Raw genomic sequence first — 13699 nt, forward strand, 5'->3', positions numbered from 1 at the left:
TTGGTAGATCATAGCATTTTATTGAATTCAAGCAGCAGGGTGTTGAGTGAGAGGAAGACAGAGGATGGAACCCTGGGGAAGGAACAAGATTTGGCGGGGGTGGGGGGGAGGGAGAAAAAAGTTTAATAGAGCACTGGAATTTGTCAACATCCCGCTATCCGGATTTCCAGACTCTGATCTGCATAGAGAGGAAGGGCACGCAACAGGAGGCAAATGGTGTGAAAATAGCTTGCACCAGTTCTAGAGTTCCAACACAGCACCTGGAGATCATTACAGCAATGAAAGCCTTCAGAAGTGAGAATGAATGTTTTCTCTCGTTGTTAAAATTCTGACAGCTGAGTTCTCACAAAGCCTGTGATACCTGAACGACAGGTAATGGGATGAAGACTGGCGATGTGGGAAAGGGATCCACAAAGTTTCACAAATCATATACCATCTGTGGCTGCCCTTTTAAAGAAATGGGAAGAATTACCCAACGACCTCAGTTTTACATCTGTCCTCCTTTAGGCCACCAGATCCAAAGGCCGTACTGTTGCTCACCCTAAACCGTCCCAGAAAATATTACACAAGAAAACCCAACACGTTGCAAAACCTGGCCCTACAATCACGCTGCCCTCCCCTCCCCACTCCTCCGCACGCATGCCTCCCTTCATCCAAGCACCTCCTTTCTCCTTTCCGGAAGCTAGGAGGCCCCACCCACTTCCGCAACGCCGGGCTTTAGCCAATGGCCTGCTTCCCAAGGAACGTTACCTCTGACCTCGGGGCTAATCAGAGACAGTGGGACAAACTCCTCGCGAGAGGTGAGGTTGAAGCTGCCTCCGCCATCTTGGAGATGGGAGACGGGCGATGGCTGTGGTTCTTCTGCTAATGCAAACAACAAAACGGGCACATTAGTCAACCCGAGAGAGGTTATCATCACTGTATCTGGTGACCAAAGCTACACAAGAAGCGAGGGTGTCAAAGCCCAGCGCGGCGACACTGATAGCTTCTCCTGCCTGCTGGAGCGGCAGAAGTGAAGTGACTGAAAACCGGAAGGATGGTGCAGTCCTGTTCCGCCTACGGCTGCAAGAACCGATATGATAAGGATAAGCCCGTTTCTTTCCACAAGTAAGTACTCTGCGCCTCTCGCGGGGCTGGCCCCAGCTGGGGCTGGGGGCGCGCGGCCGGTTAGGCTCGGGGGCGGAGCCGGGCGCGTGTCCGCGCGAGACTAATAAGGGGGGCGGGGCAGGGGCGGGGCACGACCGGATCTTCCTCACAGTCCGTCTCAGCCGCGAGCGGTGGGTGTGCCCGCCTCTGGTAGAAGTTCATGCAATGTCGCCCTGGGCTGCGCGTTCTCGGCGCAGGTCGCCGTGGGGACCGTTTCTCGCGCTCCAGGGTTGGAACCCATATGTGAGGTTCGCCCGCCTCCTGCGGTTGGAGTGTTCGGGACCTCGGAGCTGTATCTCACGGCCCAGCGCAAGTCGTGAGGTCCTCCAAGCCGAGAGGCATCTGGATTTCACTCCTGGGATAATAGAGAAACCAGGTGGTAATAACGCCTTAGAAGTAAATTTGAAATAGAAACAAAAACCTTTAAAATCCCGAAGTCACTCTTTTTCGTTCTTGCTGTGGATGGGAGGCCGGCATCACAGAAATTAAAGATTGATTTTGGCCAGAATTTCAGGGAGGATGTCTTCACCCAGTTTCTAGGAACTAACTTTTAAGACCCTTAAGTTTTAGAGAAAGCTTCTGGTACTACCAGGATGAATACTTAATGTTTTCAGCGGACAATAACGATAACTTGGACAATAATAACACAGATCATAATGAAGTGTCATAATAAAGGTCAATATGCGTTCTTATGGGCACCTATAGGAAGCCCTTGGAAAAGAACCTGCCCCACAACTTTCAGGGCTGTTTTATCCAAAAAGCGCTGCAGTTAGAGGCCTAGAGGGGAAAATGTTCTTTTGAAAATACGAAGAGAAAACTGCAAAATGGAAACGACTTACTGATAATCAGATGCCTGCAAAATGTGACACGATGGTATTTTTATTCGGCCAAATACAAATTTTGTTACATTTACATTACTTTGTTTTGCGAAAATTCTCCACTCTTAATAGATGGTAGCTAAGAAACTAAACCAGTGGTCAATTATAGGAATTATTCATAGGTAAATAATTACAAAAGCAAAATTAAGTATTCCTTCAATTTTTGGTGGGATTCGTTTTGTGTTTAACAGAGCGTAGATGCATTTTTATGTTTCATATGAGAGGGACCCTATAGAAATGAGTGCTTTGCAGCATAGAAAGATCTTGAGTGTTGATGTACCACCACTACCAACACCCCTGGCCCCCCACCTCCAGGAGGAGCTAGAACACCAACACTTGCAAGATTTACTTCAGTATATCCTGGTATTACTTAATTGATTTATTGGAATTTCTGAAAGCTGATGAATTGACTTCCAGTTCTTTGAAAGTGTTGGAATAAGTCAGAAGATGGTGACATGGTTACATACAGTTTGTTCCCCGCAACCACATTTCTAATTTATGCCAAACACTGCAAGCTGCTGGGGTTTACAAGGCTAAGTAAGACAAAGTCCTCTTAATATGCAAGGAATCTAAAATCTAAAGAAATCTAAAAATATGGAAAATCTTTCATTGGTACTGGAAACTAAGGATGGCATTCACACATCAGAAATAGTTTCTTCTGGCTGTCAAACAATTGATTGAATCAGAAGAAGGGCTGATCTGCCTCCCATTCTTACCTATAAAGAACGATTTTTTGAGAGTAGATGGGAATACCTTGACAGAATCTCATAAACAGCCTGAGCATTGTAGTCCTTGAGACAGGAGGCCCAAGGTGCTGAATTGTACCAGTAATTGCTACCATAGTTTGTATTTCTGTAGGCCATTTCCAGCAGGATCTTCTAGGAGTACTTATTTTCCCGGTTTCTACACAGTGGCCCAGTGGCAGCAACTATGCTGGGCGAAGAGAAGAACTGTCCCAGGATTGGTTAGGTCTTCAGAATATAGCAGAGTCAGGCTGTAGCATACCTTACATGGAAGAGAAACTGGAACATATAGTTGAAACATCTTTTGGCTTCTTTCCAGTCTCCCCAGTTCACTAAATACTTGACTTGGAAAAGTAAAATCACAATAAATTTAAACTCTTCTTAACCCCCCTTATTTGGGCCTAAGAGACATATTCCAGTTGAGTTCAAGGTAAATTCAGATAAATAATATTCGTATGCTGGAATTAAAAACAAATTGGAAGACTAAAATAAATACAAATTTTAAAAATTAAAAAATAAAGACTTCCCAAACCTGGGGAGAAACTTGGATATCCAAGTTCATGACACTAATAGACCACCCCATTTCAGTTCCAGTCTTCTCCAAACGCATACATACATACGTACATACATACATACATAAAATATTGTATTTATCATTAGGATTTGACTATGATTTGATTAATTCATTATGTCAGACTGATCCTAAGAGAACTAGAACCTTTTTTGCAGTATGTAGATATAAACATGCAATTTTATTTTTATTGGTTAAAAAAATTAATAACAAATTCACCCCATAGTATGTATTTTACTTGAAACTCTTAGTGTCTTTGACATAAAAAGTTAAACATTAATAAATGAGAGAGGAGCTACATGATTTATCTTTGTGTATTTAGATGTGTGTGTAATATCTGTATCAATTAGTGAAAGTCATTTACTGTAATGGAGAGAGACAAGCAATATTACTACATATTTCTCTCGACCCCCGACCTCCCATCATCTCCTCCTCCCATTGCATGGCTAACTTTTAATATGCATCTTTTTACATTTTGTAAATTTTTATCAGCCTATCTTGTTCAAATTGTATACATCATTGTATCTGACATTCTCGTAATTACTCTGTGATCAAAAGATTCCTATAAAAAATACTGCTTTTTGGAGGCGCCTGGGTGGCTCAGTTGATTAAACGTGTGACTTTGGCTCAGGGCATGATCTCGCATGTCACGAGTTTGAGCCCCGAGTCTGTGCCCCGCGTCGGGCTCTGTGCTGACAGCTCAGAGCCTGGAGCATGCTTCAGATTCTGTGTCTGCCTCTCTGTCCCTTCCCAACTCATGCTCGCTCTCTCTCTCTCTCTCTCTCTCTGTCAAAAACAAATAAAAACATTAAAAAAAATTCTTTTTAAAGCAGTATTTCTTTTTGTTTTTAATTTTTTAAAATGCTTATTTATTTTTGAGAGAGAGAGAGAGATAGAATGAGAGCAGGGAAGGGGCAGAGAGAGAGGAAGACAGAATCTGAGGCAGGCTCCAGGCTCTGAGCTGTCAGCAAAGAGCCCGACACTGGGCTCGAACTCCCTAACCCTAAGATCATGACCTGAGCCAAAGTCAGGTGCTTAACCCACTGAGCCACCCAGGCACCCCTAACAAATACTGCTTTTAAAAAAAACAAAAATTCCATGCTGGGAGGGGTGGTTTACATCCCACATTAGTGGATGGTCACTTTATTTATAAGATCTTTAAAACAAATACATTCTTAACTAAGGTGAATAAAAGCACAACTAAAAACTGTCAAAAAAAAAAGAAAAGATAGCAGAGCTAGTGTTTTAATCAAATACCCCTTAGTTTGTTAATGCCAATGTAAGATAGTTTTTTTCTAAGCAGGAAAGTCTAGATGTGCCTTTTTTTTTCTTTTAAAATAAAGTCAGAGAACTGAATTATCTCTTCTTCTTAGGTTTCCTCTTACAAGACCCAGTCTTTGTAAAAAATGGGAGGCAGCTGTCAGAAGAAAAAACTTTAAACCCACCAAGTATAGCAGTATTTGTTCAGAACACTTTACTCCAGACTGCTTTAAGAGGGAGTGCAACAACAAGTTGCTGAAAGAGAATGCAGTGCCCACGATATTTCTCTGTACTGAGCCACATGACAAGGTAATATGTGTTTTAAAATACTGGGTTTTCTATTTATAAAATTAATTTGTTTTTATTGTGGAAAATTCAGATCAGTGTTAAGAAAATAAATGTTACCTGGAAGCCATCACTTGTACATAACCACTGTTAACAACGATATACTATTTAAAAATACAAAATGCAGTTTATTAAAAGTTAAACATCCTCACACTAAGAAAGTCAATTTAGTTTTGTAACTTACTTGAAGATCACTTTCTACCCCTACATGTATGTTAATAAGTTTTGGGTTTCCTTTATCAGTGACAGTTCAGTTTCAAAGTTTTTCCCCCTCAGTTTTAAGTGCTTAGTATTTTATTAAATCTCACCAATCATTCTTTCTCTTTCTTGCATCCCATTTCTACTCCAGGTGGAAAAGTGTAATTATTAGAACTTAAATTTTTTTCTTATTTTAGAATATTTCCATATCAAGGATTTACAAAACTCTAATATTCTTTTGTTTTTAATCCAAGTGTAGTTGACACATGATGATGTTACATTAGTTTCAGATGTAAGCATACTAAATAGACTGATCTATATATTATGCTACACTCACCACAAGTGTAACTACCATCTGTCACCATATAAGGCTATTAAAATACCACTGACCATTGTCCCTATGCTGTACCTTTCATACTTGCGACTTGTTCATTCCATAACTGGAAGCCTCTATCTCCCCACTCCCCTCTACCCTTTTGCCCATCCCCCCATCCCCTCCGCTCAGGCAGCCATCACTTTGTTCTCTGTATTTATGGATCTGTTTCTGCTTTTTTGTTTGTTTTTTTTTCATTTGTTTTTTAGATTTCACATATAAGTGGAATCACATGGTATTTATCTTTATCTGAATTGTTTCAATTAGCATAATACCCTCTAGGTCCATGCATGTTGTCACAAAATGGCAAGATCTCATTCTTTTTTACAGTGAGTAATATTGTATTGTGCATATGTGTGCGTGGGTGTACATATATATGTATGTATAGATATATATGTAAACACACACAACATTTTCTGTATCCATTCATCTGTTAATGGACATTTGGGTTGCTTTCATATCTGGGCTATTGTAAAAAAAAAAATATGTTTATGCAGTAAACATAGGGGTGCATATATCTTTTCAAATTAGTGTTTTTATTTTCTTTGGGTAAATACCCAGTAGTGGAATTATTGGATCATATGGTAATTCTATTTTTAAGTTTTTGAGAAAATGCCATGCTGTTTTCCACAGTTGCTGCATCCGTTTTCATTCTCACCAACAGTACATAAGGGTTCCCTTTTCTCCACACTTGTTATTTCTTGTCTTTTGATAATAGTCACTCTGGCAGATACAGTGATAACTCATTGTGGTTTTGATTTTCATTTCCCCGATGATTAGTGATGTTGGGCATCTTTCCATGTGTCTGTTGGCCATCTGTATGTCTTTGGAATACAGACATCCATATGTCTTTGGAAAATGTCTATTCATGTCCTCTGCCCATTTTTTAATTGGATTGTTTGTTTGGTGTTGTATAAGGTTTTTTTTTAATTCTTTTTTCTTTTTTTTTTTTTTTAAGTTTATTTATGTATTTTGAGAGAGAAAAAGGGAGAGCACATGAGTGGGGAAAGGGCAGAAAGAGAATCCCAAGCAGGCTCCATACTGTCAGTGCAGAGCCTGACAGGCTCGATCCCACTGTGAGATCATGACCTAAGCCAAAATCAAGAGTCAGACGCTTAACCAACTGAACCACTCAGATGCCCCTTGTATAAGTTCTTTATATATTGTGATTATTAGCTCCTTATCAGATATATCATTTGCAGATATCTTTTCATATTCAGTAGGTTGCATTTTAATTTTGTTGGTGATTTCCTTCACTGTGCAGAAGCTTTTGGTTTAGTTCCAATTGTTTGTTTTGCTTTTGTTTCCCTTGCCTGAGGAGACGTATCTAGAAAAATGTTGCTGGGGCACCTAGGTGGTTAAATGTCTGACTTCGGCTCAGGTCATGATCTCACTGGTTGGTGAGTTCAAGCCCTGCGGCAGGCTCTGTGCTGGCAGCTCAGAGCCTGGATCCTGCTTCAGATTCTGTGTCCCCCCACCCCGTCTCTCTGTCCCTCCCCCACTCTCTCTGTCTCTCTCTTTCTCTCAAAAATAAATAAACATAAAAATTAAAAAAAAAAAAAAAGAAAAATGTTGCTAAGGCTGATGTGAAAGAAACTACTGCCTATGTTTTCTTCTAGGATTTTTATAGTTTAAGGTCTCACACTTAGGTCTTTAATCCATTTTGAATTTAGTTTTGTGTATGGCATAAGAAAATGGTCTAGTTTCATTTTTTTTCATGTAACTGTGCAATTTCTCCAGCACCATTTATTGAAGAGTCTGTCTTTTCCCCATTATATATTCTTACTCTCTTTGTTGTAGATTAATTGACCATGTAATCATGGGTTTATTTCTGGTCTCTCTGTTCTGTTCCATTGATCAATGTGTCTGTTTTTGTGCCAGTACTGTACTGTTTTGATTACTACAGCTTTGTAGTATATCTTGAACACTGGGATTGTGATACCTCCTGCTTTGTTCTTGAACACTGGGATTGTGATACCTCCTGCTTTGTTCTTTCTTAGGCATGCTTTGTTATTCAGGGTCTTTAGTGGTTCCATACAAATTCTAAGATTATTTGTTCTAGTTCTGTGAAAAATGCTGTCAGTATTTTCATAGGGATTGCATTGAGTCTGTAGATTGCTTTGGGTAGTATAAACATTGTAACAATGTTACTTCATCCAATCCATGAGAATGGTATATCTTCCCATTTATTTGCATCATCTTCAATTTGTTATATCAGTGTTTTATAGTTTTCAGAGTACAGGTCTTTCACCCTCTTGGTTAAATTACTTCCTAGATATTTAATTCTTTTTGGTGTAATTATAAATGGAATTGTTGTCTTAATTTCTCTTTCTGCTACTTCATTATTAGTGTATAGAAACGACCGATTTCATATATTAATTTTGTATTCTGCAACTTTACTGGATTCATTTATTATTCCTAGTAGTATTCTGTTGGAGTTTTTAGGGTTTCCTGTATGTATTATCATGTCATCTGCAAATAGTGACAATTTTACTTCTTTCTAATCAGTTTAGATGCCTTTTGTTTTTCTTGCTTGATTGCAATGGCAAGCACTTCTAGTACTATGTTGAATGAAAGTAGCAAGAGTGGACATCTTGTCTTGTTTCTGATCTTGGAGGAAAAGCTCTCAGTTTTTCACCACTGAGTGTGATATCAACTGTATGTTTTTCATATATGGCCTTTATTATTTTGAAGTATGTTCCCTCTTTTTTTTTTTTTAATTAACTTATTTATTTTGTGAGAGACAGAGTGAGTAGGGGAGGGGCAGAGAGAGGGAGAGAGAGACTCAAGCAGGTTCCACACTGTCAGCCTGGAGCCCAATGTGGGACTCAAACTCATGAACTGTGAGATCATGACCTGAGGTGAAACAAAGAGTTGGATGCTTAACCAGCTGACCCACCCAGTTGCCCTGAGGTATGTTCCCTCTAAAGCAACTTTATTGAGACTTTTTATCATGAATGGATATTGAATTTTGTCCAGTGCTGTTTTTGCATTTATGGAGATGATCATATGATTTTATTTTATTTTATTTTAGAGAGGGAGAGCATGAGCAGGGTGACAGGGACAGAGAGAGAAAGAGAGAGAGAGAGAGAGAGAAAGAATGAATCTTAAGCAGGCTCCACGCTCAGCACAGAGCCGGATGCAGGGCTTGATCCCGTGACCCTGGGATCATGACCTGAGCTGAAGTCAAGTCACACGCTCAACCAACTGAGCCACACAGGCACCCCTAAATGATCGTATGGGTTTATCCTTTATTTTGTTGATGTAGTGTTTCACATTGATTTATGAATATTGAACCATCCTTGCATCCCTGGAATAAATTCCACTTGATCTTGGTGAATGATCCTTTTAATGTATTATTGAATATTTAATGTATTATCTAATACGCTCATTTTATTGAGGATTTTTGCATCTGTGTTCATCAGGGATATTGTCCCTATAGTTTTCTTTTGTTGTAGTGTCTTTGATTTTGATATCAGGGCAATGCTGGCCTTATAGAATGTATTTGGAAGCTTTTCTTTCTCTTGTATTTTTTGGAATAGTTTGAGGAGAATAGATATTAACTCTTTAAGTATTTGGTAGAATTCACCTGTGAAGCCATCTGGTCCTGGACTTTTGTCTTTTGGGAATTTTTTGATTACCTTTTCAATTTTGTCACTAATGATTGGTCTTTTCAGATTTTCTATTTCTTCTGATTTGTTCTTGGAAGGCTGTATGTTTCTGGAAACACATCTATTTCTTCTAGGTTGTCCAGTTTGTAAAAAGTCATTCTTAAATTCCACAGGTGGATTCATTTATTCATTTATTTATTTATGTATTTATGTATGTATTTATTTATTTATTTAATGTTGATTTATTTTTGAGAGAGAGAGAAGACAAAGCATGTGTGGGGGAGGGGCAGAGAGACAGAGAGAGACAGAGAGTCCGAAGCAGGTTCCAGGCTCCCAGCTGCCAGCACAGAGCTCGTTGCAGGGCTCAAACCCACGAACCATAGATCATGACCTGAGCTGAATTCGGACGCTTAACCAACTGAGCCACCCAGGCACCCTGGGTAGATTCTTTTAAACTGTTATTTGTAGTTACTAAACTTGAACATACTCTTAATTATCGTTGTAGAAGGAAGATCTTCTGGAGCCACAAGAACAGCTTCCCCGCCTCCTTTAACACCTCCCATTTCCCAGGTTGATGCTGCTATTGGATTACTAATGCCTCCCCTTCAGACCCCTGATAATCTCTCAGTTTTCTGTGACCACAACTATACTGTGGAGGATACAATGCACCAGAGAAAAAGGATTCATCAGCTAGAACAACAAGTTGAAAAACTCCGAAAGAAGCTTAAGACCGCACAGCAGCGATGCAGAAGACAAGAACGACAACTTGAAAAATTAAAGGAGGTTGTTCACTTCCAGAAGGAGAAGGACGACATATCAGAGAGAGGTTATGTGATTCTACCAAATGACTACTTTGAAATAGTTGAAGTGCCAGCATAAAAAAATGATATTTGTATTGGTTTTTAATGGGGCAAAACCACATACCTTCTTCTAGCCTATAAAGGAGTTTAATTTGAAAAAAATAACACTTGATTACTTGTATAAAAACAATTCAGAATATTTTTTTAAAAAAATAAATTAGATATATACTGTAAAATTGTAAATTTTTTGTTTGTAATTTCAGGGTTTTTACATTTTAACAAAATATCTTAAAAGTTATAATCTAACCTCAGAACTCCAATGTAAGTTGGTTTCAAATTGAGGAGTTCTGTTTTTTGAGTATTTATAGAAATGCAAAAATTGAAAGTAAAGTGAATGAGAACAGTACAGCAAGGATGATTTAAGTTTAAAATGTAAAATTAATGCAGTTTATTAAAAGAATTTAGTTACATTATAAATCAGAAGTATAAGTCAGATCACGGGACATAACTTCTCAGAATATATATATATTCTTATTCACATATTCTTATTTGTAAAGTCAGAAGATTTGTTTATCTTTCTTAATCACTTGTCAAAGATAAATTGACAAGTCAATACTTAAAAAAATTGCTTGTCTTCAGAGCATAAAATGAAGAATCATTCTATACCTAATCAATATTGTTACATAACTTTATAAAGGATGAATTTTTTAAAAAGTGGGTCCATCTTTTTTTTTTCCCACTGTCTAGCATTATTTAATTAGAAGTGTATTTCCAGTGGAAGAGACATTCTTCATTAAATAAAGTAAGCATTGTTGTTAATAAAGTAATAAAAACGGGGGCCTGATCCATAGTATGCCTTTTTCTTTCACTACCCCCAAGCTAAGGAGCATCTAGTTTCCAACTGTAGTTATATCCGTATCCAAATCTCTAATAAATGTGTTGTGTCAGTAGAGTTTGATTTGTACCGTAATAGGACTAATTGATTTTGGTCAAGTCTTCACATAAAAAAGGATTTCTTCACTTTTAACACAAGTTAGAAATTATATCCCATTTACTTAAATGAGTGATTTGTATTCCAGAGGAACTTAATGTGTAGTGTTTATTTTACTGAATGTTGAGATTTAAACACTGAAGTTTCTGTTCAAACTATGAGTTGTGTTCTGACTTTGTGAGAAGTTTTAGTTATATATTTGAAATGAAAATATGTTCTGATTAAACAAATACTGCCTTAGGAATTATCTACTTAGATTTACAATAACTGTTCCAATTATAATTATTTTATATTTAAAAGTATACTGAGATAGTTGAAGAGTAACAGGCCTTTTTAAGGCAGTATTAAAAATCTGAAACAATGACATTCAGAAGTGTCTTTTGTAGATGTGGATTCCAATGTAATTTACTACTGTCCTGCCAGTGGATAATACCGTGATTTTTTATGAACCAGTATTTCAAAAATAGAAAATTATGATCAAAAGATTACTTGACCTTATGTTGTCTGATAACATTTAGAACTAGCTCTAATGAATCAGAAGACTTTCTCTAGTTATTCATGAATCTCATCCCTGGTTTGGAAACCCACGAAATCTCCAAGTAGTTTGTTTTTACATTTCATCTCACTAGCAATTCCTGGAGGATATATGGGTAAACATCTTGCAAAGTATAAATCTATCTAAATTGTCACCTACATAAAAGGAAGTGTGTGTGGGTGTGTATGTGTGTATGTGTGTGTGTGTGTGTGTACGTGTGTATTCCCACAGTCAAGAATCCAACACTGAATTGTAAAAGTAGCGATCCTAATTACTTAGCATCTTACCATTATGATTTAACCTGGAGTTACATTCTTTTCCTAACAAACGTAAATCCCTATTTGGAGAGAACTGAGCAAGCAGCATGTATACCAACTGTTTGCATTTAAATAAATTACCATAGTTTAACATAGGGAGTTTGAGGTTACAAGTAGTTATTTCTGAATATGAGATGTAACATTTGGTGAATGCTTTCAAAATTCATTCTGTCTACTGTATTGTTTATTACATTGCCAAGTAAAGGAAAACTGGTCCTTAAAATAGGTCCTGTTCAAGTATAGTCAAACTCAGTCTGAAACAAATGGACAAAGTCTCAATCTGGAACAAATAGGGGGAAGACTCATGTGAACTGCAGCATATTCTGAAAGGTGACATTTAAGCACATACAGTAACATACTAAAATTTCCATCTATGTGTAATGACATAATCTGGTGATAATGGTGAGAAGAAATAACTTCTTGAATAGAACTGTTAGGAAAACTATAGACTCATAGAATTTTAGAATTAGAAGGGACTTAGACATGATTAAACACTAACCTAACCTCCAAACCCTACAGAAATCTGTTTGTAAAATATCCGTGATAAGTGGTCATCTATTCTGTTTAAGCAGTTATTCTTATTAGATTCTTTAAAATGGGCTTCTGGATTAGGAAAGAATTAGTTACCACTCTTTTTATACTTGTTTATAGTGGAAATACAAACTTCACTTTGAACTGCTGCATAGTTTGAACCATCACATTCCAAGTTAAAGAAGTTTTAAAATTTTGTAAAATAAATGTTTAGTAATTGTATACCTGTTCTGTGAACTAAAAATAATTCTGTTGTTGCAGTAAAGAAACAGCGGTGTTTAAAATTATTAGCAAAACTTTTACTTGGAAGTCCAAGTATGTAAGATTTTTTTTTCCTCTTTTTTAGAAGTGTAGTAGTAAGGGTGAAAGCAAATGAAAGTTTCATTTGATATGGGGTTTTCTGGTGAAATTAATATTCTCTGGCCATCTTTAGTTATTACAAAATTATACACACATACACATACTCAACACCTATGACTTTTATAAAGTCAGTGGTAAGCAACATAAATTAGTAAAAGTCCATATGATCTATAAAAAGAAAATTCCCGTTTATGTTCTAGGATTTTTAAAAGACAGCCATCGATGAATAACAAAGAATCACAGCAGGCTTACAAATCTGCTTGGCTATTACTCTTCCTGATACTGGCAACCATGTGAATTAGATAACCAATGAATGAAGAGCATTGATGATGTTAACTGGTGTTTCTGGGCATTATGTTTTTATATTGTGCATTAAAATACAATTCTTGGTGTGATCAAAAAGCAAACAATGATTTACAAACAAGCAAAAAAGCAGTTATAATTATTGTACTTAAAATAACAGAAAAAGTTACAATTCCATGTCTTGATAACTTTTTTTTTTTTTTTAACCTGGGATGTTGTTTTATTCTATTGGGATTTTTTTTCTGAATGATAAATATTTTTTAAGCTCAAAAAATATATTGGGAATTTTTATTCTTTTCTAAATTCATATTATTTAGTGTTTTGAGATTATTAAATTTTCATTTTTAAAATATCCTAAGGGATATGAATAAACTTCCTTTGCTTTAAACTGTTTTTCATGAGACAAACTGTACAATATTAATAAATAGACAAATGACTTCTGGACTGGCTACATGTTCACCCTAACTACCATGATTGGTTAAAAAAAATTTTTTAAACAACCATTTAAGTTCTCTGCATGTTGTCTTAGGGGCATACAGCAAATGAAGAAACATTCAAGAACATCTAAATCTCTGAAAGAGTGTTAAGAGTCTGTGGCATTGAGGCGCCTAGGTGGCTCAGTCGGTTAAGCGTCCAACTTTGGCCCAGGTCCTGATCTCAATGGTTTATGGGTTTGAACTGCATGTCAGGCTGTCTGCCATCCATGCCAAGCCTGCTTCATATCCTGTCTCCCTCTC

At 37.2% G+C, this 13699-nt stretch overlaps 1 protein-coding gene and 1 long non-coding RNA gene across 2 annotated transcripts; one reads left to right on the forward strand and one right to left on the reverse strand.

Moving 5' to 3' along the window:
- LOC122237897 lies at positions 1 to 842 on the reverse strand. The gene is made up of 2 exons (XR_006216631.1): positions 751 to 842; positions 1 to 447 (listed from the first exon to the last, which is right to left on the reverse strand). It is a non-coding gene; the product is annotated as an uncharacterized LOC122237897 (long non-coding RNA).
- Positions 843 to 1026: 184 nt separating this feature from the next.
- Positions 1027 to 13122, forward strand: THAP1 (THAP domain containing 1). Its single transcript, XM_007097024.3, is given in 4 exon segments — positions 1027 to 1107; positions 4712 to 4907; positions 9631 to 9661; positions 9664 to 13122. Coding segments are annotated over 4 exon segments (639 nt in total). The 5' UTR covers positions 1027 to 1036; the 3' UTR covers positions 10005 to 13122.
- Positions 13123 to 13699: the final 577 nt, after the last annotated feature.

Source organism: Panthera tigris, chromosome B1 (genome assembly GCF_018350195.1).
Source record: "Panthera tigris isolate Pti1 chromosome B1, P.tigris_Pti1_mat1.1, whole genome shotgun sequence".
NCBI classification, from domain to species: domain Eukaryota; kingdom Metazoa; phylum Chordata; class Mammalia; order Carnivora; family Felidae; genus Panthera; species Panthera tigris.